The sequence below is a fragment of the Polistes dominula genome, unplaced genomic scaffold (genome assembly GCF_049000335.1).
Source record: "Polistes dominula isolate Pdom_NZ unplaced genomic scaffold, Pdom_raw_medaka contig_75, whole genome shotgun sequence".
Taxonomy (NCBI): Eukaryota; Metazoa; Arthropoda; class Insecta; order Hymenoptera; family Vespidae; genus Polistes; species Polistes dominula.
The window spans coordinates 2,535,946-2,562,321 of NW_028301003.1; the positions used below are offsets into that span (position 1 = coordinate 2,535,946).

General features: G+C 27.1%; 2 protein-coding genes and 1 long non-coding RNA gene across 17 annotated transcripts in view; 1 reads left to right on the forward strand and 2 right to left on the reverse strand.

Moving 5' to 3' along the window:
• LOC107069621 (uncharacterized) overlaps nt 1–13,147 on the reverse strand; it is a 34,291-nt gene extending 21,144 nt beyond the window's left edge. The window contains 1 exon segment of the mRNA XM_089174015.1: nt 12,595–13,147. The gene's annotated coding sequence lies outside the window, so the exon portion shown is untranslated.
• On the reverse strand, nt 349–5,333 carry LOC149032146 (uncharacterized). Its single transcript, XR_016176988.1, has 2 exons — nt 2,433–5,333; nt 349–2,363 (listed from the first exon to the last, which is right to left on the reverse strand). It is a non-coding gene; the product is annotated as an uncharacterized LOC149032146 (long non-coding RNA).
• Nucleotides 13,148–14,445: 1,298 nt separating the features above from the next.
• Nucleotides 14,446–26,376, forward strand: part of Kdm3 (Lysine demethylase 3) — a 209,532-nt gene continuing 197,601 nt past the window's right edge. For 5 of the 15 annotated variants that reach the window (XM_089173877.1, XM_015327080.2, XM_015327079.2 and 2 more), the window contains exons 1-2: nt 14,446–14,624; nt 15,812–16,766. In XM_089173877.1, the coding sequence (XP_089030003.1) occupies nt 16,611–16,766 (156 nt within the window). In that variant the 5' untranslated portion in view covers nt 14,446–14,624; nt 15,812–16,610. Of the gene's footprint in view, nt 14,649–15,068; nt 15,187–15,811; nt 16,767–26,376 lie in introns of all 15 variants that reach the window. The other 10 variants (XM_089173881.1, XM_089173885.1, XM_089173882.1 and 7 more) reach the window with 10 other exon arrangements.

Below are 26,376 nucleotides of genomic sequence, written 5' to 3' on the forward strand. Positions count from 1 at the left end.
GGATGAGAGAATCTAAGTTGAAAATAATTTTCATTCAAATCACACAAACATTTTCATTGTATTTTCATATTATTTCAAAAAAAAAAAAAAAAAAAAAAAATCCATACAAAGTAATATTTTGTGTTGCAGTTATTGTCTTAAATATTACAATATATATAATAATAAAAAGATAAACAAACTTACGATTAAATTATATATCATTTTTTGTGAAATTTTTGTGTTAAATTATATTAAAAACAAAAAAAAACCAATTTTTATATTTTATTAAAAACCCTTCAATAATTAACCCTCAGTAATTTTTATCAACTTTATATATATATAAACATTAATTATAAAATCAATTGAAAATATTTTATTTTATTTTATTTGTCACATTTTAGAATTCAATTTTTCTCAAAAATTATTTGTACACACACACACATTAACACATCATATATACTCATACAAACACACACATATTTTTACGAGTCAGAGGGTTGGTCAATTATAAATCTTTGATTGATTAATTATAAACAAAGAAATAATGAAAGACAAAATTGTTCAATATTTTATTGTTTTGCTTTTTTTTTTTTTATCAAGATTTTGGTATAATTTTCAAAGGAGCAGGTAAAAATACAACAGACACCGAATTAACAACGGTAACACGTTTGAATATTGGTAAATGAAAATTTCGTGATACCTGTGTCGGTGTTGGTACCTCCACAGGTGTCGTAGTTTTTGGTGGTAAGAAACACGTCATTTCGACAATTTTCGTAATTTTTAATAAACTTATTAACAACAACAACAACAACAACAATCTAATTTAAATGAACAACCCAAATTTTACAGTTGTAACGATTCCAATAAAAACAAACAAATTTTATCAAACCAATAACAAAATTTACAGTAAACCTTCCCCTAATTAATTTGTCTGACAATTTTGACTAATTTAAAAAAAACAAGTATTTGTTTAAAACAAATTTTAGTAGGCCAATACAAAATTTACAGTTAATTAAAATACAGTAAACCTTTCCCTAATTAATTCGTCTAACAATTTTTATTAATTTATGAAGAAGTGTTTGGTTAAAACAAATTTTATCAGACCAATAATAAAATTTACAGTAAACCTTCCCCTAAATATTCGTCTGACAATTTTTACAGTAAACCTTCCCTAAATATTTGTCTGATAATTTTGACCAATTTAACAAGAAGTGTTTGTTTAAAACAAATTTTAGTAGGCCAATAATAAAATTTACAGTTAATTAAAATACAGTAAACCTTCCCCTAATTAATTCGTCTAACAATTTTTATTAATTTATGAAGAAGTGTTTGGTTAAAACAAATTTTATCAGACCAATAATAAAATTTACAGTAAACCTTCCCCTAAATATTCGTCTGACAATTTTTACAGTAAACCTTCCCTAAATATTTGTCTGATAATTTTGACCAATTTAACAAGAAGTGTTTGTTTAAAACAAATTTTAGTAGGCCAATAATAAAATTTACAGTTAATTAAAATACAGTAAACCTTCCCCTAATTAATTCGTCTAACAATTTTTATTAATTTATGAAGAAGTGTTTGGTTAAAACAAATTTTATCAGACCAATAATAAAATTTACAGTAAACCTTCCCCTAAATATTTGTCTGACAATTTTTACAGTAAACCTTCCCTAAATATTTGTCTGATAATTTTGACCAATTTAGGAAGAAGTGTTCGTGTAAAACAAATTTTAGTAAACCAATAACAAAATTTACAGTTACTTAAGATGTAATAAACCTCACCCCAATTATTCGTCAGACAATTTTGACCAATAACAAAATTTACAGTAAATTCAATTGTAGTAAATCTGCCACCAATTAATTCATCAGACAATTTTGATCAATTTAAGAGAAAAAGTGTTTGTTTAAACCAAATTTTATCAGACCAATACCAAATTTACAGTAAACCTTCCCTTAAATAATTCATCAGACAATTTTGACCAACTTAAGAAGAAGAATTTTTCTTATTAAATACAAAACAAACTGTATAACCGATGATTACAAATAACTTTTCTCACTGATGATAATAATACGTAACATTAATATACAGTCAGATCAGATATAAAAATAAACTGGATCAGGTCATAAGGAAAAACTAAAAAAAAAAAAAAAAAAGGTAGAAAGAGAGTGATAATAATAATTAAACAGAAATGAGTCTCCCCCAATTGGAGAGAGACAATTGGACCAATGCAGTAACGAGTTTCTGGGTTCTCTAAGCTCTTCTTTGCGCTTAGCAACGCGATATAGAAACCTTGCTGCTGCTGGTTGCTGATTGCTGGTACTGGTACTGGTACTAGTGTTGGTACTGGTGCTTTCGTTGCTACTCGTTCACCCTCAACATATCCTATACGTATATATGCAATTGTAGTTGTAGTAGTAACACTTTCTCTCGACCCACTTGCAACAAACTTACCGATCGATTTTTCATTCGCAATTTCTATGCGAGCTTGTGCTTGGGTTGGGTTAGGTTGGTTAATTCTCAATAGTTTGATGATACACTCTCTAAGGATTTTCTTTTTATTCTCTTTTCCCACATCCCCTTCTTCTTATTTGATTTGATTTGATTTTTGTTGCTTCTGATTTTTCTGTTGGGTTGAACGACCGGTTAAGTCAATTCCTTTTATTTCCAGTTTAAACAGAACAAAGAAACTTTTCTACTGCACGTTGTTGCTGGTACTTCTTCTTCTTCTTCTTGTTTTTTTCTTTTTCTTCTTCTTTATCCTTTTTTTCTTTCTCTCTTTCTTCCCCCACACTTTGTCCTTTTTATTTGTTTCAATACCAAAGGGTAAGGAGTTGTAGTTGTAGTTGTAGCGGTAGTCGTCTTCGTTTTCTTCGATTTGTTCACTTGAAAATACTTTTATTATTATTATTATTTCTACCGTTTTTCTTTTGTAAGTTAGGTTAAGACACGTCAGGGTAAAACCTGAGGGGTTGGGGTAACGTTTGAAGTTGATGTATGGGTTGTTGGTACCTAGAAGTTGGATGACAATGGGTAAAGGCTTGTATCAATCGAGAACTTGTCCTTTGATTCCTTTAACTACTTTGTGTTGTGGATGAATATATCAGAAATCTTCTGAGGTATCCAATGATTACCTTCTTTAGGTTCTCTTCTTCTGTTTTTTTTTTTAAGTTTTCTTTCAAATGTAAATCACGACGACACCGTTCTCAAAGAAAATTGTTATGCGTATCTGTTGTTTCACTCTTGATGACATATTCTCAAAGATTTAGGAATCAAATATCAATGTTTTCACTGTATTTTTGAATCTTTAGGTTAACTGTTGTATTATCTTAATGATTTTAATGGTGAATTATCTTAATAATGTCAGTCACCTAGCCCAAGTGTTCATTTGTTGAGATTATCACTCGAAATGAACATATTCTTAGAGATTTACGATCAAATACAAATGTCTCACTGTATTTTTTGTTCTCAAAGTTTATTTTTATGTTAACTGTTGTATTATCTCAATGATTTTATCGACAAATCACCTGGCCAAGTGTTCATTTGTTGAGATTATCATTTGATCAGTTGTTTAAACTCACACAAAGTAATAGACCCTTTAATTAAACACTAGGTTGTATTTTCATCAGAGTTCTGATCAAAATGTTGATCAGATTTCTTTCATCAAACCCTGACGCAACCCAACCGCACACAATGATCTTCACTTTTTGAACCTGTTAATTAGTTATCAATGAAACCCTTTTTTAAAAACCCAAATTCAATGATAGATCAATTGAGACAATAATTAGTGAACAGATTCAGAAACAAAAGGTTATTTTTATTGAAGTTTTCAGTAGCGTCGCGACGCCTCAACTGGAAGCTAGCCACTTGAACGTCGGGGTTTATATTTAAACGGTTAGAGGAGAGAGAGAGAGAGAGAGAGAGAGAGAGAGAGAGAGAGAGAGGTTCGTTCTACACACTGACGAAAAATGATGACGATGTTTTATGTGTGAGCTTGTTTCATTTGGGGGGAGGGGAGAGGGTACAAAAGCACAGCAACAGCAGCAGCAGCAGCAGCAGCAAGCACTCAACAACAAGCTTTAGAAGAAGAAGAAGAAGAAGAAGAAGAAGATAAAGAAGATGAAGATGAAAATGTAGAGAAGGGGATTGGGAGAGTTAGAGGAGTACAACAAATGTGTAGAAAAAAGGTATGCGGAATGTTAACACTGAGGAACGTTGAGGAACGCTGAACCGAAAGAAGACAAACCATTTGTTTAAAGTCCAAGATGAAACATTCATTTATAGGGTTATATTTAGTGATATTTAGATATCTAGTGATAAATTTATTAATTGTGAGTCATACTAATGATTAAATAAAATATTAATTGGTTAGACAAAGGATTAACTTTTTGTTTGAATGTCTGTTTGTTTGTTTGTTTGTTTGTGTGTTAGAGTTTTATATTAGGTTAGGTGTGGTTTTATGTTAGATTAGGTGTGTTCATCGTTTTGTAATAATTTAATAATTAAACAATTTTTGTTTTGTGATTGATTTGGGAAAATAATGTTGCAATAATATTAGAATAAATTATTATTATTATTATTATTATTGTTGGTGTTGATAGGGAATATTTTTAATGTTTGAATTTATTTTGTATTGTTTATAATTATTGTATAATTATTATATAATAGTAATTATTATTATTATTATAGTTAGATAATAGAGTTAGTCACGAAGATATTTTTTTTCATACAATTCAATTTATATTTATCTATTATACTTGTTATATATTATTTGTTGCACACATATATATGAAATAAAAAAATCATAAAGTGAGAGGGAGAGAAGGGGGGGGGAGGGAGATGCATTTTGAAGTGTGAAACATTGGGAAATCCATGCTATTAAAGACATCAGTAAACGTAGTCGACCACCCACGCGTAATTCGGATTCTGACCTTTCTCAGTGGGGGTTGCACTAAACGTGGGTGGAAATTTTTTTACGTGCAAAGAAGAGGAGGAGTTGAAAAAAGAACCTACAGGGGGAGTGGAAGAAGAGAGATGTGGGTGAAAGAGACGAGAAATATAAGATCAAGAAGAAAGATATATACCAAAAATAAATTTCTCTTCTTATATATATATATATATATATATATATATGTGTGTGTGTGTGTGTGTATGTGTTTATATATAGCAAAAAATAAACTTGTTACTTTTTATCATTCAAAAGTTTTACCAACGTCAGAACGTTCTTCCTCCCCCACTCCCACTCCCCCTTGTACTTCCCCATTTTGTTCGTGTCAAGTAGTAATGACCCTAAACTATTTTTACACTTTTTAAACCATTTCCTTTTCTTCTATAGCACAATTTATTATAACAACAAGAAATAAACTATTTAAACATATCAAATGTTATACAATATTTATTATGTCAAATTTTTCTTATATAAAAATATTTAAAATATAAACTATTAATTCTAATTATTATTATTTAAACCTAACCTAAAATGAGCACAGACAAATATAAAATATAATTAAAATAATTTGTTTTTACAATAAATCTAAAGATCAAAATTATTTCCAACAACAACAATAATAATAATAATCACAATAATAATAATAATAATAATAATAATAATAATATATTTATTATTATTATTATTATTATTATTATTATTATTATTATTATTATTATTATTATTATATAATTAATTACATAATAATATTTTTTTTTTAAATTGTCATAATTATTTATATTATAATATCACATATATAAATTTAATTTCTAAAATTAAACACATTAATTATACAAATAAATGTACATGAGCAAATTATTTATAAAAAAAAAAAAAAAAAAAAAGGAAACAAGAAACTATTTAAAAAAAAATAAAATGCAATTTCTTTATCGTTGTAAAGAAAACTATGGGCAAAAGGGGTACATGGGGGTGGTTGGGGGTTAGATTAAAATTATTCAAAAGACGATAGTAAGAGAACTTACTCCAGCAACCCTCAGTGGATAGGGGGTGGTAAGTTGGGGAAAGGGGTTGTGTTCGGAAATGAAGGAAGCAAAGCGCAAAAAAAGGGTTTTAGAAATAAAAAAAAATTAAAAAAATTAAAAAAAAAAATAAAAAGCGGGATCGTAATTAGCGAGCGGCATTCTTAATTATTCTAATGAGGATTATGACGTCACGAGGTCGAGAATCCTAAGTATACGGGTTTATAAATCCTCCCTCTCGTCCTCCTCTTCCACTACCACCACTACTACCATCACCCTCTCACCCTTATCCTATTTCTTTTCCTTCCTCGTTTATGATTTTTTCCTTTTTATAATTCCTTACCCCTTTTTTCTATTTTCGCGCTCATTACTCACCCCTTTTTTCTTGTTTTCTTTTTTTTTTTTCGAAAGTTTTTCGTTACGCTACAACAAATAGGTTTTTCTTCATTCGGGTTTGGTTGATTGAGAACCTTTGGTTGACAAAGGTATTAATAAACATGAACAAAAGTAAAAATAAATTAATCAAAAATGGTGGTGATGTTAAAGTGATTAATTTTTAGGTTAATTTTTGATCAGGATTGTATTTTTATCATAGACAAGTTCGTCAAAACAATGTCTCATGAAAAAGGGGCTAATAAACATGTACAAAACAAACATTAAATAAAAAGAAAATAATTAAAGATGGTGATAGTGGTGATGGTGTTGAAGAGGATAGTTTTCGATTAATTTTCGATCAGGATTTTATTTTTGTAACAGACAGATTTGTCAAAACAATGTCTCACCAAAAAGGGGGGTAGCAAACGTGTACAAAACAAAAATAAAAAGAAAACAAGAAAATAATCAAAGGTGGTGGTAGTAGTGCTAGTGGTAGTGGTGGTGGTAGTGGTGGTCTTGAGGGGGTTAATTTTTAAGTTAATTTTTGATCAGCATTGTACTTTTATCAAAGATAAGTTCGTATTAATTTATTAAATATGTTTCTTTAGTAAAATTCCATCTTAAGATATTATTTCGATGCATATAACATTTGTCCATTTAATAAATTGTTATATTTAATAAATAATATATTATATAATATATTATAATTAATATATTGTTATATAATAATATTATATAACAATAAGTATATACCATATATTTTGTTCTCGTTAATAAAAAGAATACAAATATATAACATAAAATTTATTTAAAAATAATAAGAAAAATATTGAAACAATAATTAAAATTGTCATTGTCAATAATCAATGAGAGAAAGAGAGAGAGAGAGAGAGAGCGAGAGGGATTTGTTAATAATATTAAATTACATTGAATTAAAAGAAGAAGAAGAAGATATTGATTTTTTGGTTAGAATTTTTTTTTTTGTTTCTTTCGGTTGGAAGATACTATCACCACCACCATCAGCACAACCACCACCATCACTATTCACCATCACCAACAACCACCGTCGCCGGTTCGGTTCTCTAAGGTCTCGTTGAATTTAACAGAAAAAGAGAAAAAGAGGGAGAGAGAAAGAGAGAGAGAGAAAAAAGGTCTAAACGGGGTTGGCAGACTTGGGTGTCCTTGTCCGTTGTAGAACCACGAGACGAGACGAGACGCCGTGGTGGCACCCTCCTGTTGCCAACCCGAGCATCGATCCAACGGGGTCGTGTTACTTCCCTCGAACCCAAGAAACATCATCCCTCTTCTTCTTTTCACATCCAACCCCACCACCGCCATCACCCAACCCCCTTTAATATTCTCTTTTTCTTTCTCTCTCTCTCTTTTTATTTCTCTTTCTTTCTCTCTCTCTCTTTTTCTTTTTTGCTGATATATACCTCGACGCCATGTTATAAAGTTCTGGCTTATTTCCAACTAACAATTTTTTTTTCCTTTTTTTTATTTTTTTTTTATCAAGTTTAATATACGAATATTTTTACTTAAAAAATAAAAAAATAAAAAAGGGAGAGAAAGAAAAAAAAGGAAATATTTCTAATTACAAGAAGTATAGGAAAGAATGTAGGAAAGTTAATTGAATTGTTTTTTTTTTTTAGGTTAGCAATTGTGTTGACATTATTATTATTGTTATTATTTTATTATTATTATTATTATTATTATTATTGATTATGCAAGATATGGTTTTTATATATATTTTTTATATTTATTATTAAAACCATATAACAACCATTTTATATGGTTTTTATATTTTAATATAGTAAGGGAGACCCCGAATAGTAATGTCGTTACTACGCATGTCAAATTATTCCTAATATTTTAAATTAAAAAAAAAACAATTGGGTTTTGGTTTTAAATTTTTGTTTTAATTTATTATTATAAATACCATTTATATTTATTATTAGAAACCATTTTATATAATTGTTATATTTTAATATACAATGAGGGAGACCCCGAATTTGTAATGTCGTTACTACGCATGTCAAATTATTCCTAATATTTTAAATTAAAAAAAAAAAACAATTGGGTTTTGTGGTTTTAAATTTTTGTTTTAATTTATTATTATAAATACCATTTATATTTATTATTAGAAACCATTTTATATATAATTTTTATACTTTAATATATAATAAGGGAGAGACCCCGAATTAGTAATGTCATTACTACGCATGTCAAATTATTTCTAATATTTTAAATATAAAAAAACGATTGATGATTTTTATCGTTTTATTATTCTAGGAATAAAAAAATAAAAAATAAAATAAAAAAAAAATTGAAAATAATAGAATTAGATGCAGGAAAATTATTTCTATTGGTTTCTCGAAAATATTATAGTAAATTACGAGATACCGTTTATTGCGGTATCATGCACGTGTCAAGGACTTTTTATAAAGAATTTTCTCCCCCTTCACCCTCCATTGCCTCCTCAGTCCTCGTTCACTGTCATTTGAATGTTCTCTCGTGAATCATCTATCTTTCTATTACGTAAAATACTTTTCCTATCGGTTTCAACTAAAATAGAAAGAGAGAAAGAGAGATAGAATGAGAGAATGTGTGACGTCACGTCAAATCAAATAATTCAACTTCAGCCAGAATTTTCTATCTAACTATTAAAATACTATTCGTAATAAACCTAGGCAACTGTCCAAAAATTGAATTTATTTTGTCTTCGATGATTGATGATGATAATTTTTTTTTTGTTTTTTTTTTTTGGTAGAAATAATTGAAAGATAATTTTTATAAAAATAAAAAGAAAATAATTTGTTAACCGGGGCAATTCCTTTTTTATTATTTATTATTTTATGATTTATTATTATTTATTATTATTTATGCTTAAAATAAATGAAAAGACTATGAAATATATATATTTTCGTTTATTTATATATAAAGTACAAAGAGGTTGGTACCTTTAGTTTTAAAGTAATACGTTTGACGTATTTATACGTCTCTCGCGTGTTTGATCTTTTTTGTTTTACAATAACCAATGTGTTTGATTTTGTTTCTTTTTTTTTTTTTGGGTTTTACACAACCACGCATTTTGATTTGACCGTAGTCACACTTTAGAATCAATTCGTGACCTATGAAATGTCGAGTGCCATGTGGGTCATTCGTGACCGTCGTCTAACTATAATTCGATTTGAAAGATATACTGGGTGAGATTGCATTTAGGTCGGTCTAGTTTAAGAAGATTAAAGGGAAAATAAATACCAACATGGTGGCTGGATGATACTTTAATAGAATTCGTCGTCTAACTATATCAGAAATATTTCATACGAGTAGTTTTGAATTAATCAAATACAATGATTAGAAAATTCTTGGATTTAAAGGAATACATTTTATTGTTGTTGTGTTGATTATGATTATAAAAAAAAAAAAAAAAGAAATCACATAATTGGTGTTTCATATTTTGGTATTAAAAATTGTAACAATTTTAACATTAAACAAAAAAAAAAACATTTTAAAATATCCCCCATCCAAAATTCAATTACCTTACGAATGATCTAATATAACAAAGATTACAGTTAAATACACAAGGGAACACACAACACACACATATAAGATACATATATAATACACACACATATACACGTGTTTGCCTCGTGCTCGATCTTGGATCCGCGTTTTGTTGCCTTGTTCCAATTCGAACGTCAAGTGCAACACCGATGGTGAGTCAGAGACTTGTTTTGATTAAAACAACAAAAAAATACAGTCTTAGCATTTACAATACACCTTTCTATTTCTCACACATTATCCATATACGTATCTAAATATGAGTGTGTATGTGTAAGAAAGAGAAAAAGATAGAAGTAAAAAAAAAAAAAAGAAATAGAAAAAAAAAACATGAAGAAACATGGAAAAGGAAAAGGATATGTTAAAAGAGTGAAACGGTGTGTTGATGATGGTAGTGATGGTGGTGGGGATGGTGGTTGTTATCGTGAGGAAAGAGAAGGCAGAAAAGAAAACGTGCTTGCAATTAGAGTAGGATGAAAACAGAAAGAGAGAGAGAGAGAGAGAGAGAAAGAGAACGCCAATGGCTTAGCAAAAGGGCAATGACCCGAACACCACAGTGACTCGGTGCGTGACGTAGCGATCAGCTGGTTTCCATCGAAGACCTCGTAAGAGAAACAAAGATAGAACTATATGAAGTTGTAAGGGGGTTGTTTCTTGTCTAATACAATCAAATGTGAGCTTCATTTTTATACTTTTTTTTTTTTGAAATATTTCACGGGGATGGCAAGGGGGGTTGATCTAACCTAAAATTCGTACTACTTGAATCATTCTGTTGTTCATTTATTAATGTTGTATTGGGTTGTACTAAAACCTATAAAAAGAATTTGATGTTTAAGATATAAAAATATTACGTTATGGTGGATAAATTTTTATTAATTTTATGCAAAATGTATTTTATTATACATTAAATATATTTCATCAAATGTAAAAGTTTATTTTTATTTTCTTAAATATTTAACAGGGTGGTTAATGTAACTTACAATTTGTACCACTTGTACCACTTGAATCATTTCTTGTTCATTTATCATAAAGTAAAGTAAATAATTAAAATAAATCTAATAAAATAATATAAAAATAAAATAAAAAATAAATAAATAAAAATTACTATTTTTTAAACATATTTCAATAGAATTGTGTAAACAATTGTACAATTGTACAATTGATAATACATGACAGAATAAAATTCAAAGTTTTGATTATCATAATGTGGTGTATCTTATTGTATTTGTTTACATTTATATTCTGATAATGAAAGAAAGAAAGAGAAAGGAGATAGGATGTATATATATATATATATATATATTTAAAGAACGTATTTAGGCACGTCTCGAATTCTCGATAAGACACGAACACGTCACGATCAGCTGATGATGACAGATCTGGACAAGTCACGTGACACCCCAAACTCGATCGTATTTTTGATCATTTTTGTGGTATACAATGACGCGACCCTATTGGTCACTTTTGTTTTTTACCCCTGTAGTAATTTTTTGCATTCAAAGGTTTACCATTACTACGTGAAATTTTTTTTTAGTTTTTTTTTTTTTTATATTAGTTAGTTATAATAATTTTTTAATGTTTTAATATAATTTACTTTTTTTTTCTTATTAATAATTTGTTTAATTTATGATTTCTTTTAATTGATCAATCGATTTGTTACTACGTTAGTTTATTTAATTTTTAATTTAATTTTATATTTTTGTTTTAAAGATTTATATAAAAATACAAATGTGGGTGTGCAAGATCATTGGTTAAAAAAAAAAAAAAAAAAAAAAGAAAAAGAAAAAAAAACCTTGTTCATTCCAATTAAGGAAACAACCTTGGAATATATACGTAAGTGTTACCGCGTGTTAACTGTGATTTTATAAAATCGAACTTTTACTTTGCTATCCTGAGAATGTTATTTTCTCTTTCTTATCGAAGTTTCACCAATTTTATTACACGTATTATACACTTTTCTTGGATTACGACATTGTAAGAAGTATTATTTTTAGTATTTCAAACTTATCGAACCGTTTCATCAATAAATTCGAATAAAAACGTGAGTTTCATCACAAGTTTTCTTTTCTTTTTTTTTTTTATTAATATTTGATTAACGTATTACTTTTTTTTTCTCTCCCATCGAAATTTTTCTCCCTTAAATTAATTCAATTTTTTTTTTTATTAGTATCGAACAATTAGGTTAGAATCAAAAAAGAACAACAACAAAAAAAAACAACAAATATTTTCTACAAGTTTTAATATGCAATTGCAATAATATTTGATGACAGTAATAAAATAATAATAAATAAATAAAAAAATTACATTTTATTAGTAGTAGTTGGAAAAATACGCGAGGTGTCGTAACGATTCGTCTATTTTCGCAACGACGCAACTCGATGATTTAAAGGTTAGGTTAGGATTTTGTTCGTAGTAATAAATACTAACCAATAGATTCAATGACCTTTCCCATTTTTATTTTTTATCTGTTTATCTTTTTCTTCTTTATCTTTTTTTTTTTTTTACAACGTTGAAGTACCAATACACGCGTAGGCAACACAAAAAAATATACAAAAGGTCGATATTGAAATACTGAAAGTAATTATATTGAGTAAAATGAACAAGCTCTTTTTTTATAACAATATTTTCTTCAAATTTTCATATTTTAATATTAAAAATATAATTTTAGTAAAATACAAACTATAAAGAAAGAAACAAAAACTGTACTCACCTTCTTCGTAGCTTGGATTTTTCAAAATTCTCATTGTCCAATTTTCTTCCTTCCTTTTCTTTCTTTCTTTCTTCTAATGGAACCCCATAATTCTTCTCCAAGATATCAATAAATTTTTTTTCTTTTTTTTTATCATAACCATAAGTCACCATTAAACGAATAATAACCTTAACAAAATCCATTCCTTTGACAATCGACGACCGTTAAACATACAAATTTTGAACAAGTTCACTCCGATTATATTTTGTGCAACTTTGTTTGTTTGTTTGTTTTTTTTCCAAAGCAACGTTTTTTAAACGTCGCGATAAAATAACATGAAAGAAAATGATGATAATAAGAAAATCAATAATTTGAACATATTTTTCTTGCAGTTTTTTTTTTATTGAACGAATTTAAAAGAAAACATGGCGGAGGGGAAGAAAACATTTGAAATTTTCAAATTTTCGAATGTCGTACGTTGAATGGACGTCGATTTAAGAACACCCTGGGCTTACTTGGGGGAAGGGGTTAGATTTGTCTTCATTTTATATTATTAGGGATATCATAGAGAGATTTGTTTAGTTTTGAGATCATTATACTCACATTACCAGTCGTGAAAATATCGAAGAAATCATTCTAAACGTATAACCGCGTTTTATAGTACACGCACTGTTAGCACAAAGAACAGTTTAATAAGGACTGTCGCGTCTAGCACCGCTGCTCACAAGTCAGCCATATTAAACTGGCAGCTGGCCGTTGCTGAGCTCCTGACGTCACATACTGTTTTCGTCACGTGACCCCAACCACGTAGAAAAGTAAGGCGTCCAGTAAGGAGAACACCATCACAACTATTTCGTTTTATTCTAATTTTTACATTAGAATTTAATTTTTAATCAGTTTTTTATTTCTGATGATTCGTTATTGTCAATGAATTCGTATTGTTTCAGAATAATTATCAGAAATGTTAAATTTTTTTTTTCAATTAAATTTTATCGTTCAAGTTAAGTCAATGTTCTATTCATTCTTTTTTTTTTTTTTTTTTTTTAGAAATTTTTTTCATCAGAAATGGGAATAGAAATAGAAATTTGGATTGACATATTTATTATCAAAACATAGTTTATTTGAAATACAAATTGCATATGTATAATTTTACTATAACAATCACTAAAAAATATAATCGATTACCAAAGAATATAAAAATTGTCAAAAAATAAATTTTCTAAATACACAAAATATCAGACCATTCAAAGAAAATAAAAACGAAAACAATTTTAAATAACTCCGGGCACTTAAAACTAGACATTACGGTACTGGGATATACATAATCTATCTCTCTCAGTTCTGTCGCAACCCGGCGCAAACGTCGTCGTGGTGTTGTCGTCTTGGTCGTGGTGGTACGTCCCTAGGCATAGCCCAATGCTTTCCTCTTATCCCTGGAACCATCATCACCCAACTCTTGAGAAAGAATAGAAAGAGAAAGAGAATGGGTAGTCTTAGCATGGTCATAGTTAGATGTGTTGGGTTGTATGATGCAGACTGTAGTAGTAGTAGTAATAATAATAGCAGAGAACCAGTATACCAGTGCTGGTGGTGGTTGTGATGAAGGTGGTGGCGCTGTGTGCTGGGCATAAAACGGTGGTGCTGCGCGGTACTGAGTAGGAGAAGTGAGAAGAGTAGGGGGAGTGGGGAGGAGTAGGACTATGAGTAGGAGGGTGGGGGGTGGGATCTGGCGGCTTGACGAATCGTGGAGGAGGTGAGGGAAGGTTGAGAGGAGGAGGAGGTGGGGTTGGTTGAAAGTAGGAGGAGGGGGTGACAGCCCGTGAGGGGGCACGGCTCGCGGGAAGGAGCCTTGCCTGCCTCCCTGCCGTCCGCCCGCAGTAAGCGCTACGCGATATCACTGGTCGGTCATGTGTGCGTCACTATTATCACGTTCACACAACATTGGTACCGTTCGGAGGAGTCGAGTGATCGTCGTCGTCGTCGTCTTCGTCTTCTCCAAATCCATCTCCATCTCCGTCAACTACGTTTTCGTCGTCTTCTTCGTCATTATTGTTGTTGTTATTGTTGTTGTTATTGTTATTGTTATTATTATTATTGTTGTTGTTGTTATTCTTTTTCTTCTTCTTCTTCTTCTTCTATTTGTAGTAGATAGATTAGATGTTGTTGTTGTTGTTAATAAAAATAATAATAATAATAATGATAATGATAATACAGTAAGAAAAGAAATAGTTTCGTGTTGTAACATACAATACGGAAAATTGTTGTTGTGCGCGCTTAGAAATTTAAAGTGTTAATTTTTTTTTTATAAAATTTATATTTTTCTTTTTTATTATTATCATCATCATCTTTATCATCATCGTCATCGTCATATCGTCATCATTTTGGACGACGTAGTGTTGCACTGTGTGAGAATCAAGAGGAACATTATTTTTTGTTTTTTTTTTTGACTTTTAAGGATATATATCTATATATACATATATACGTGATGTTGTTAGGATTATTATTGGATGTTGTTACGGAGGAAGAAGGACAACTATAACTATACCTATCTGCTGTTGCTGTGTGCGTATTACCTACGTGCGAGTTCTCGTGCAGGGATTATTATCGTCACAGGTGGATTTTTTTTTTTCCAAAAGAAAAAAATACATTTTCATTTCAACCCTATGAGAAATGATCTTTCATAGTCTTTTTGTTCACCTAATCATCTTTTTTGTTTTGTTTTTACTTAGGTAAACTTGACACAACCCCACGTAAGGATTTTTTAATTCTAGGTTTAAAACAAAATATAAGAAAATGTTGTTTTCTCATTTAATTTCATATTTAATTCATTCAATTGGTTAAATTGTTTGAAAGTTGGTGGGAAATAGAGGTTGTTTGTTTTGTTTTTGTTTAAAGGGTTTTTAAATGGAAGATAATTTATGTAACGTTGTATTTTATATATTTATGTGAATATATTAATTAATAATAAGTATATTTAGTGTAGAATAGAATAAGAGTTGTTTTTCTAGTAATTTTTGGCACATTTTTTTTATCATACATGAGTATACAATTTGACTAGGCTAGTACGAGAAAGTAACTGGATTTTATTCTCGCGTTCATAGTAACGTCCTTCGTTTCTATACGGTGATATTTTATAATTTCACGAAAGGAATTAGAAAGAAATTGTTGAAGAAAAAGAAGAAGAAGATAAAAATAAAAAATAACAAATAAAAAATAAAAAATGATATTTAAATTTTAGAAACTGAGAACAAAACAACAAGAACAACAACAAGAACAACAACAATACGTACACATATAAACAAATAAATAAGACAAGAAGTGTGCATGGATGGATTAATAATAATTTATTATAAAAATTTAGTGAAAATAAGGGTGATATTCGCGAGTGCATATATACATATATATATACATTTTTTTCTTCAATTTAACTATCCCTATCTGTCTCTAATTGTCACCCAATAAGGGGTGTACAGGGTTATAAACTGAGATACAAAAAAACCCCACCTGAGAAATAAAAAAGACAATAATAATAAAAAAAAATAAAAAAAAAAATAAACAATTACAAAATAAAAAATAAAAAAAAAACTAAAATTGGAAAGAAGAAAAATATAAAATAAAAAATAAAAAATAAAATAAAATAAGAACAGAAGGGGGTTGGTTGGTTGGTTGGTGTTGGATCAGTGAGAAGAGGGTGGTGGGTGGTAGTGAGGGTGGTGGTGGTGTTGGGTGATAGTAGTAGTAGTAGTAGTAGTAGTAGTAATAGTAGTCGTAGTAGTAGTAGTAGTGGTGGTGGTGCTACTGCTGGTTGTGGTGGTGGTTGGTGGTGGTGGTTGATAGTGGTGGTGGTTGATAGTGGTGGTAGTGGTGGTGGTGGTGGTGGTGTTGAAGGTGTCGTCGTCGTCATCGTAGTCGTCGTAGTCGTCCGTCGTCGGTTCTTGCCGTGGATCCCCGAAACCACCCGCGTATTCGGCGGAGCGCGCGCGCGCGCGCACGCTCGCTCACGCGATATATATTTACCGATCGTAATTGTAAATAATATGGCGTACAAGTTTCGCGAGGAGATCGTGGGAAAGAGGTTCCTATCGGTTAGTGGTTTCACCAAGCTTAAGGTTAATAAAATCATTGAGTGGGGGTGGCGGGCGGGGGTGATACGTGCTGCCAGTCACAGGGATAACGATTGTCACGATCTTCAGGTGAGTCCTCTATTTATTTTTCTTTATTTCATTCTTCATCCATCTTTATATAGTATTATTATTATTAATATTATTATTATTATTATTGTTATTCCATTGATTGAGAATTAAATTCGGTGGAATTTGTTTCATATTTTTTTAATCTTATTTTTATAATAATTTTTTAGGGGGTGGGGGTTTTTCTTTTAACACCCTTCCAATATTTATATGATTATAATTTCATTTATTTATCCCCAATTATAATATATATATAGTTATATTATTTATTGGTATTTGCTGCAAGGAGGTTTCGAATTTCTAATGCCAATTAATAATAATAATTATTATTATATTATTTTTATTATAATTATATATTATAAATTTATAATATAATATATTTATATTATAATTTACTTACTCAATTTATATATAATTATAATTTTATTTTTGTTTCTATCAAGCCCCTAATTTATATATAATTATACATAGTATTAATAATTATAATATTAAAAATTAAATTAAAATATAATATTACCATATAAATAATTATAATATAATATATTAAATTTAAATATAATATTAATATAAATAATTTGAATATATAAATAATTATAATGTTATAATTATAATTATAATATAATATATTTATATTATAATTTAATAGTATAATAAATATATATATATATATTAAAAGTAATATAATTATAAAGTTACCCAATATATTATTATAATATTGTTTTATATTTAATTATATTATATTTAATTATAATTTTTAATATAATATAAATTAAAAATATATTATTAAGAAAATAATAAATATAATATATAATAATATAATAAATATTATAATAATATATATAAATATAATATAATAATATAGTAATATAATCAATTTATATTATATTTAATTTTATTATTGTATTATATTATATATTGCTTATATTATATATAAATATAATTAATTTACCTAATAAATTTTAATATATATATATACATTAAATTATTTATATTAAAATTATACTAAATAATGATATTATTTATAATATTTTTCTTTTCTTTTTTGTTTTCTACAATTATTTAAATTTATTTTCAATGATAAATTGGATGATAAAATTCATAAAATGCGAATCATTATTCGCATATGGTTGTCTGTTCGTTTTGTTTTATTGAATTTTTTTTTTTTATAAATATTAATAATGTTTAATAATAGAATCAAATAATCGGTCTTTAACCAATTTATATTAAATTTTTGTTGATAAACCGTTGACATTTCACCATTTGTTATGTGAATCTTGACATTATTCAATTTCGGTCTTACACGATAACAAATACATATGCATATAATATGTATATAATATATTAATATATATATATATATATATATAAGAGTTGTAGTTATGGATGTGATAGTTATTTTTTACTAAAGTTATACTAGTTCTTTTTTTTTTCTAAGCTGAATACTTGGAAACACTGGAGCGTGTTTCGTGAACCGTATCGATGACTTTCGCTCGAATTGAAACTAAACTTTAGCTGTTGAATTATATTTAATGTTATTTAATTTACTTTTAATTATTATTAAACATTATAGAAAAATATATATAAATAAATATATAGAATAAAAGAGGAAAAAAAGATCACCATAAAATAACCATAGATTTGGGCGGGGGGGGAGGGTCATGTTAGGAATTAGTGAATATATTTCTGTTGGTTCTTTTTTATGCTTTTTCTAGACTTTTTTTTTTTGTTCGTTTCTTTGATTTAAAAAGTAAGAATAGAAAACTAGAAAAGAGATAGGGATAGAAGATAGTTTTGAAAGGCGAACATTGGTCATGGTCGGGGTGATAATGCGAAAATTACGCGTTAACCTTGCGTATTTGTGAACTTTATGACCAACAAAACGTTTGTTAGTGTCTATATCTTTGTTACGTATGTGTTTATGTATGTATTTATACGTGTGTATACGTACGTCATATGTTAAGTTTGTTGGTCAAACCTGAAAATGAATATTTGTGAAAAATGTTGTATTTTTTAATTTTTTTTTTTGATTGAAAATATAAAAGTATTTATTAGAAAAATGATTTTTCGTGTTGGGGTGGTGAAAAGGGTTGACCAGGGATGATTATGTTGGGGGTTGTTGTAAAAATATATTTATTTAATTTATTTAGTTTATTAAGTTTATTTAGGATGTTGATAATCTAGAACGAGGTTGAGAATTCTTAAGTTGAGATTCCCAACCTGAGAATCTGGGTTGAGAATTTAGGACTTGTTGTAGTAAAAAAAATTGTCATTATATTTATAATAAATATATTTATTACGTTATTAGATTGTTGGGGGTAGGTTAAGGGTGTAAAGGGTTCATTTTTATTGAGATTGGGATTATATGTGATCCAACAGAATTTTTAATATACAATATTAAATATAAATATAATATAATTTATATTAATATATTATTAAAAAATACGAAATATAATTTAAATATAAAATGTAATTTTAAAGTAATATAATTACAAAAATATTATATATAATTATAATATAAATATAAAATGTAATTTTAAAGTAATATAATTACAAAAATATTATATATAAATATAATTTAAATATAAAATACAATTTTAAATTAATATAATTACCAAAATATTACATATAAATATAATATAAATATAAAATATAATTTTAAATTAATATAATTACCAAAATATTAGTTATAAATATAATATAAATATAATTTATTATTTTAAATTAATATAATTACCAAAATATTATATATAAATATAATGTAAATATAAAATTTAATTTTAAAATTAATATAATTATCAAAATAGTACAAATAAATATACAATAAATATAATTTATTATTTTAAATTAACATAATTACAAAAATATTATGTATAAATATAATTTACATATAAAATATTATTTTACATTAATATAATTACAAAAATAAAAAATATAATTTAAATATAAAATATAAATTCAAATTAATATAATTATAAGACCATTATATATAAATATAATTTACATACAGTATAATATACAATTATAAACATAGCATAAAATTATTAATTATTCATAGCAAATTTTTTGTTTATTTATTATACTAGAATTACAACAAAATAAATAAATAAATAAATATAATATATATATATATATATATATATATATATATATATATATATATATATATATATATATTCACACGTGCCAGATCATTTTTAATATTATAATTAATAATTAATCAATTAATCATTATTACAATATTTTTTATCAGGAGTGTACTATAAAAAAAAAGATAATTGTTATCCTTTAAAATATTACATAAATATTAATTATTATTATTATTATTATTATTAGTATAATTAATATATTATATTTATACAACCCTAATATTAATAAAAAATCAAATATGATACAAACAATATTTCAATACGAATGTAATTAAAAAAAAAAAAATAAATAAATAAACAAGAACAGGAAAAAATAAATGTTTAAAAGATTATATTATGATAATTTATTTAAACAAATTTGATATTTAAATAAGATTCAATGTTAATTATGATTCGTTTTGTTTAACGTTCAAGGATCATTTTTTTTTTTTTTACTTTTTTATTTACTGCAAAGTATGTTAATCGTCTGAGAGTCTCTTAGTGGTTTGAACACAACAAAAAAAAAAAAAAAAAAAATAATAAAAAAAAATAAAAAAAAAATTTTCTTTTCTTTTTTTTTCTTTTTTCTTCTTTTTTTTTTTCATTTTTATTATAACGCCAAGTCATAACTATTTCAGTTTTCGAGGACATAAACTACGTACGAGTACACACTACTCTATATAACTATTTACACTTACACACACACACACATACATATATATATATATTTGTCTTTTGGGTTGATGTAAAATTTTCTTCTCAAGCAAAATTTAAAATCAACGAACATTTTCGTCTCCTTTCCTCACACATTTTCGGGGGCCAGAAATATTTGCCAATGTCAAATCTTTACCAAGGTGAAAGAGGAGATGGGAAGGGGAGGTGTTGGTGAAGAAAATGGTGGAGAATATTATTCGTAAATGTTAATTTTAATTATGCTATCATTTTCTCATTTTTTTTATTTAATTATTTTTTTTTTTCTGTGCGAGAAAACATCGAACATTGAAAAAAATTGACAATGAATAATCTTTTTCAAATTTCGTCTTTGTTTTTATCAGTATTATTATTATTATTATTATTATTATTATTATTATTATTATTAATTATATAAATTATTATCTTTCGTTTAAAATTAGTTTTGAGATAATCGATGAGATAAAAGATGAGAAACATAAAAAAGAAAAGAAACAAAACAAAACAAAAAAACAAGAAAAAAATTAGTCAGCCATTTTGTGTAAAAAAAAGAAGAAGAAGAAGAAAAAAAAATGATAAGAATATATCACATCAATTCATTAATAATCATCATTTGATAATTGTGTTTCAATTAAATGAAAATAAAAAAAATAGAAACCAGTTGAAACATAAAAAAGAAAAGAAGTAAAACAAAAAACAAGAAAAAAAAATTGTCAGCCATTTTGTGTAAGAAAAAGAAAAAGAAGAAGAAGAAGAAAAAAAAATGATAAGAATATATCACATTAATTCATTAATAATCATCATTTGATACTTGTGTTTCAATTAAATGAAAATAAAAAAAGTAGAAACCAGTTGAAACATAAAAAAGAAAAGAAGTAAAACAAAAAAACAAGAAAAAAATTAGTCAGCCATTTTGTGTAAGAAAAAGAAAGAGAAGAAGAATAAGAAAAAAAATGATAAGAATATATCACATTAATTCATTAATAATAATCATTTGATGATTGTGTTTCAATTAAATGAAATTAAAAAAAAAAAAAAACAAGGGTAGAAAACGTTTTAATACAATCACCAAATATTAAAATACAATCATACATATATTTATCGAAGGTTAAGAAGGTTTTTTTTTTTCGTATTGTGTAGAGGTTATGTATGAATGTTTATTAGTATATGTACATATGTGTTTGTCTGTTTGTCCTGACTTTTATAGATTTTTATCATAAGTATTATTACTATGGCAACTAAGCTTCCTGATTTTAGAAAGTGGAATATGCAATAACTCAATATTGCATAACAATTGGAAAGGAGAATCGGTATTTCCGTTATATAAAAATAACAATGCGTGTATAATACGCCATTGCTATTGTCATTTACTAAAATATACTAGAAAATTTACTAGAATAGCCAAAATTTACTAGAATATATTTTTTTCTACAATTTATATATATATATATATATATAAAATTGTTGAGATAGTGTGGGGTAGTTTTTCTTTTTTATTTATTCAATTTTATCGAATATTTTTCTATAAATTTATTTATTTTTTATTTTATTTATTTTATTTTTATTTATGTAAATCTCGTAGTCAAAAAATTGTTTCTACCCCCAACCCCTTGTACGAAGATATTTAATCAATTTAATTAATTTATAATTATATATATTATAATTAATATTTTATATATAATTATAATATATTAATATATAAAAGAAAATAATTATAAATTAAAAATGAATATATAAAATATATAATATTAATATATAATATAAAATATTAATATATAATTAATATATAATATATATTAAATTATTATATAGTAATATAATAATATATTATTATTTATTATATAATATTATATCACATAAATAATACTACGATATATTACATTATATATAAATAATAATACAAGTACTTACATATATATATTATATAATTATTATAATTATTATAAATATAATACTAATATATATAATTATTCCTTATGGGGGTGGCGGTGAAGAATACCCCCCAGTAATCCCTGCTTGTTGTAAGAGACGACTAAAAGGGAAACTCAGGAATACGGAATAATAATATATATATATATATATACAATTATAAATAATTATATTTATTAATATTTATTATTTTTTAATTATTATTTAGTATGTTTTAGGAATTAGTGTTTTTAGTACTTTTTTTTTTTTTTTTTTATTTAAAGACAAATTTCTACGAATGATTTTTCTGATTCTATTTATACTATGTTGTGTGTACGTTTTTGTGTGTACGCATTTGTATTTGTGTGTGTGTGGGGGGGGGGGCAGGGGGAGGGGAGTTCTTTGCAATATTTAATATAAAAAATTGTTCGATGAAGTAAAACCCTTATGCAATAGTAACCAACAACCCCTTATTTGTAATATTCGAGATCGGGTAAATGATTTTTCATAGAGTAAGTTATGTATTCGTATATATGTTCGTGTGTATGTTGTGTGTATTTGCGTGTATGTTATAATGTTGAGTTGGTCCACGTGATGCTCATTAACGTTAGAATGCCACGGTAATTATTCTCTGAATATAACGCAATTACTGCTGTCGTAATAATTTATTGCACGTACACGTTGTGGCCTTTAAATTGAAGGGTGGAGGGAAAAGAAAAAATCGAACGGGTGAACAACTCTCTTCAATTCTATATATATATATATAATTATTAATATATAATTAATAATTTTTAATAATATTTCATATCTTAAAAATTTATATTATTATTTTATTTATTTTATATATATATATATATATATATAATTATATAATTAATTAATTACTTATATAATCTATATACTCATTAATATTTTAAAAATATTATTAAATTATTTATTTATATATTATATATAATTATTATATAATATATATATATATATAATTATATGATTAATTAATTACTTATATAATCTATATAATTATTAATATTATTAAAATATTATTATATTAATTATAATTATTATTTTTATTTTGCACTCGAATAAAATAAAAGAACAATTTTCAAATTGATTTATATTTTTTGTTTGTTTTTATTTTCAATATAAATCAAATTATTGTATCATGTATAATTAATATTTTAATATTACTAGACTTATATTTTATTATTATTGATTATTTAGTTTTACTTTAATATATTAACGTTGGTAATAGATCATTTGTAAGTAATAACTTATCAAGAAATGAATTACAAAGTAAGTTTAACGTTGATAGGAATCCATTCGCAAACTTAGAACTTAATATAAATGCTAATAACCAAAATTCTATTCTCACCAACTATATATATATACATATAAATATACAGTGTGTCCAATATAATCAGTATTCACACGATATTTCATGTACTTACAATAATCTAACATAAAAATATAATTACAAATTATTATTTTTCCCAAAAAATTGCATTTACACCCACCACACACACACTTTTTTTCAAACACCACAAATAAATAAATAAATTAACAAATAAATGAATAAATAAATAAATGAAAGAAACAATTAGAAAGAGAGACAAAAATTATAATATTTCTATTAATTATAAGTTATTATTTTCCCAAAAATTGCATTTACACACACCACACACACACTTTCATCCAAACACCACAAATAAATAAACAAACAAATAAATAAATAAATAAATGAAATAAAAAACAAAGAGAAAAAGATAGAAAAAGATTGTGTACGACGAATTGAAAGAAAGGAAGTAATTTCAACCTAAACTCTACGATACTATATATATAGGACTATACTAATGTGGTGTAGCATGTTGCAAAACCAAGGACGTATAAGACTTACTTGCAACGAAGTGCTCGATATAATGACTGATGTTTTGTTCCCCTTAGAAGAAAGATAGTAATTATCTTTTTCCCGGAGAAAAAGAAAAGACGTGCTGAAGAAACAAAAGGGGTGTAAGAGAAAGAAAAAGGGACGAGATGAAAGACGAGATGATAGGGGGTTGGGTTGGGTTGAGTTGGGAGGGAGGTGGAATGAGAAAGAAGAACAAGAAAGAGGAAAAGAAAAGGGCCCCGGAAACAAGGATTGCAGTGGGTGGGGTGGAGGAAGTATGGAAGAAAACGATTCTACAATTCTTCCACCCCCAACCCCCATCCCAACCCCAATCCTCCAAATAATCGACTACCAAACTAATCTTACCATTACACTCACCCCCTAGACTGTACAACCCCTTTTCCTCTCCAGCATTTGAAAGTGGAGAGAGTAATATCGTATATGTATATACAGGGTGTCCCATATTTTACTGTATTCAGGCTTTTTCAAGTACTTGCGATAATTTGACAAAAAAAGGTCATTCAAAGGTCAGATTATTGTATGTACTTGAATTTGTAATATTTCAATTGAAAATATTTATTACTCAATAGTTTATTCATAAATAAAATGAAATATAAATTTCATTAAAATTGCAACTATTGCAATATTACAAGTCTGGTACTAAAAATGTTCTACCGTGTCTCAAAGATTTAAAAAACAAATTAATTTTTAAATAAAATCGAATATTTAGTGAAAAAGGGCCACGTGCGAGAGGCTAACGGGAAGAGAAAAAAAGAAGGGTTTTCTCGTTGGGTTCCGTGGAAAAACTCGTGGGTATTATTTGCTTGACGTTGACGAGAAAAAAAAATAGGAGTAAAAGAAAAGAAAAGAAAAGAAAAAAAAAAGAAAGGAAAGAGATAAAACTGTAAAGCGCGTATAAGAGAGCACCAAGGGACAATACTTTAACGGTAAAAGGGATCCTCTTCCGTGTCAAGCATGGTAGGAGAACGACACAGAGTCGGAGTCGAGTCGAGTCTTTACCTTTCTACTCTATTCACGACGTTGGCTCTCGTTGTAAACAATGACTACGCTACCGACCTAGATTCTGAGCCCACGTAGAAAGCGGACTATGCTTGCATAATCCTAAGGCACCACCAGCATGTTAGTTGCACAGTATACTTCAACTGCAACTGCAACTGCAACTGTTACTGCTGTTGTTGATGTTGATGATGCTAATGATGTTCTGTAGATTTTGTTAAAAGCAGCATTTTAGTTTCAATTTCAACTTAAACTGCAACTGCAGCTGCAATTATAAATGCTGTTGTTGTTGTTGTTGTTGTTGTTGTTCTTATGTTGCTGTTAATATTGATGTTGCTATTGATGTCCTGCTGAGTTTGTTGAAAGCAGTATTTTAGTTGCAGTTTCACAGTTTACTTCAATTTCAATTTCAACTTCAACCTTAACTTCAATTTCAACTGCAACTGCAACTGCAACTAAAACTGAAACTGCGATTACTGCTGTTGTTGTTTTTGTTGTTGCTGTTGATGTTTTTACTGATGTTCTGCTGATTTTGCTAAAAGCAAGATTTTAGTTTCAGTTGTATAGTCTACTTCAACTTCAACTGCAACTGTAACTACAATTGCAACTGCTGCTACTGTTGTTGTTATTTCTGTTGATGTTTCTATTTATGTTTTGCTAATTTTGCTAAAAGCAGCATGTTAGTTGCAATTTCACAGTCTACTTTAACTTCAACTTCAACTGCAACTGCAACTCCAACTGCAACTGCTGCTGTTGTTTTTGCTGTTGCTACTGATGTTGCTACTGATGTTCTTCTGAGTTAGTTAAAAGCATCATTTTAGTTAAAATTACATAGTCTACTGCAACTTCTGCTTCAACTTTAACTTCAATTGCAACTGCTGCAACTGCAACTGCTACTGCTGTTGACTTGTCTACTGATGTTCTGCTGATTTTACTAAAAGTAGCATTTTAGTTGCAATTGCAGAGTTTACTTTAACTTCTACTTTAA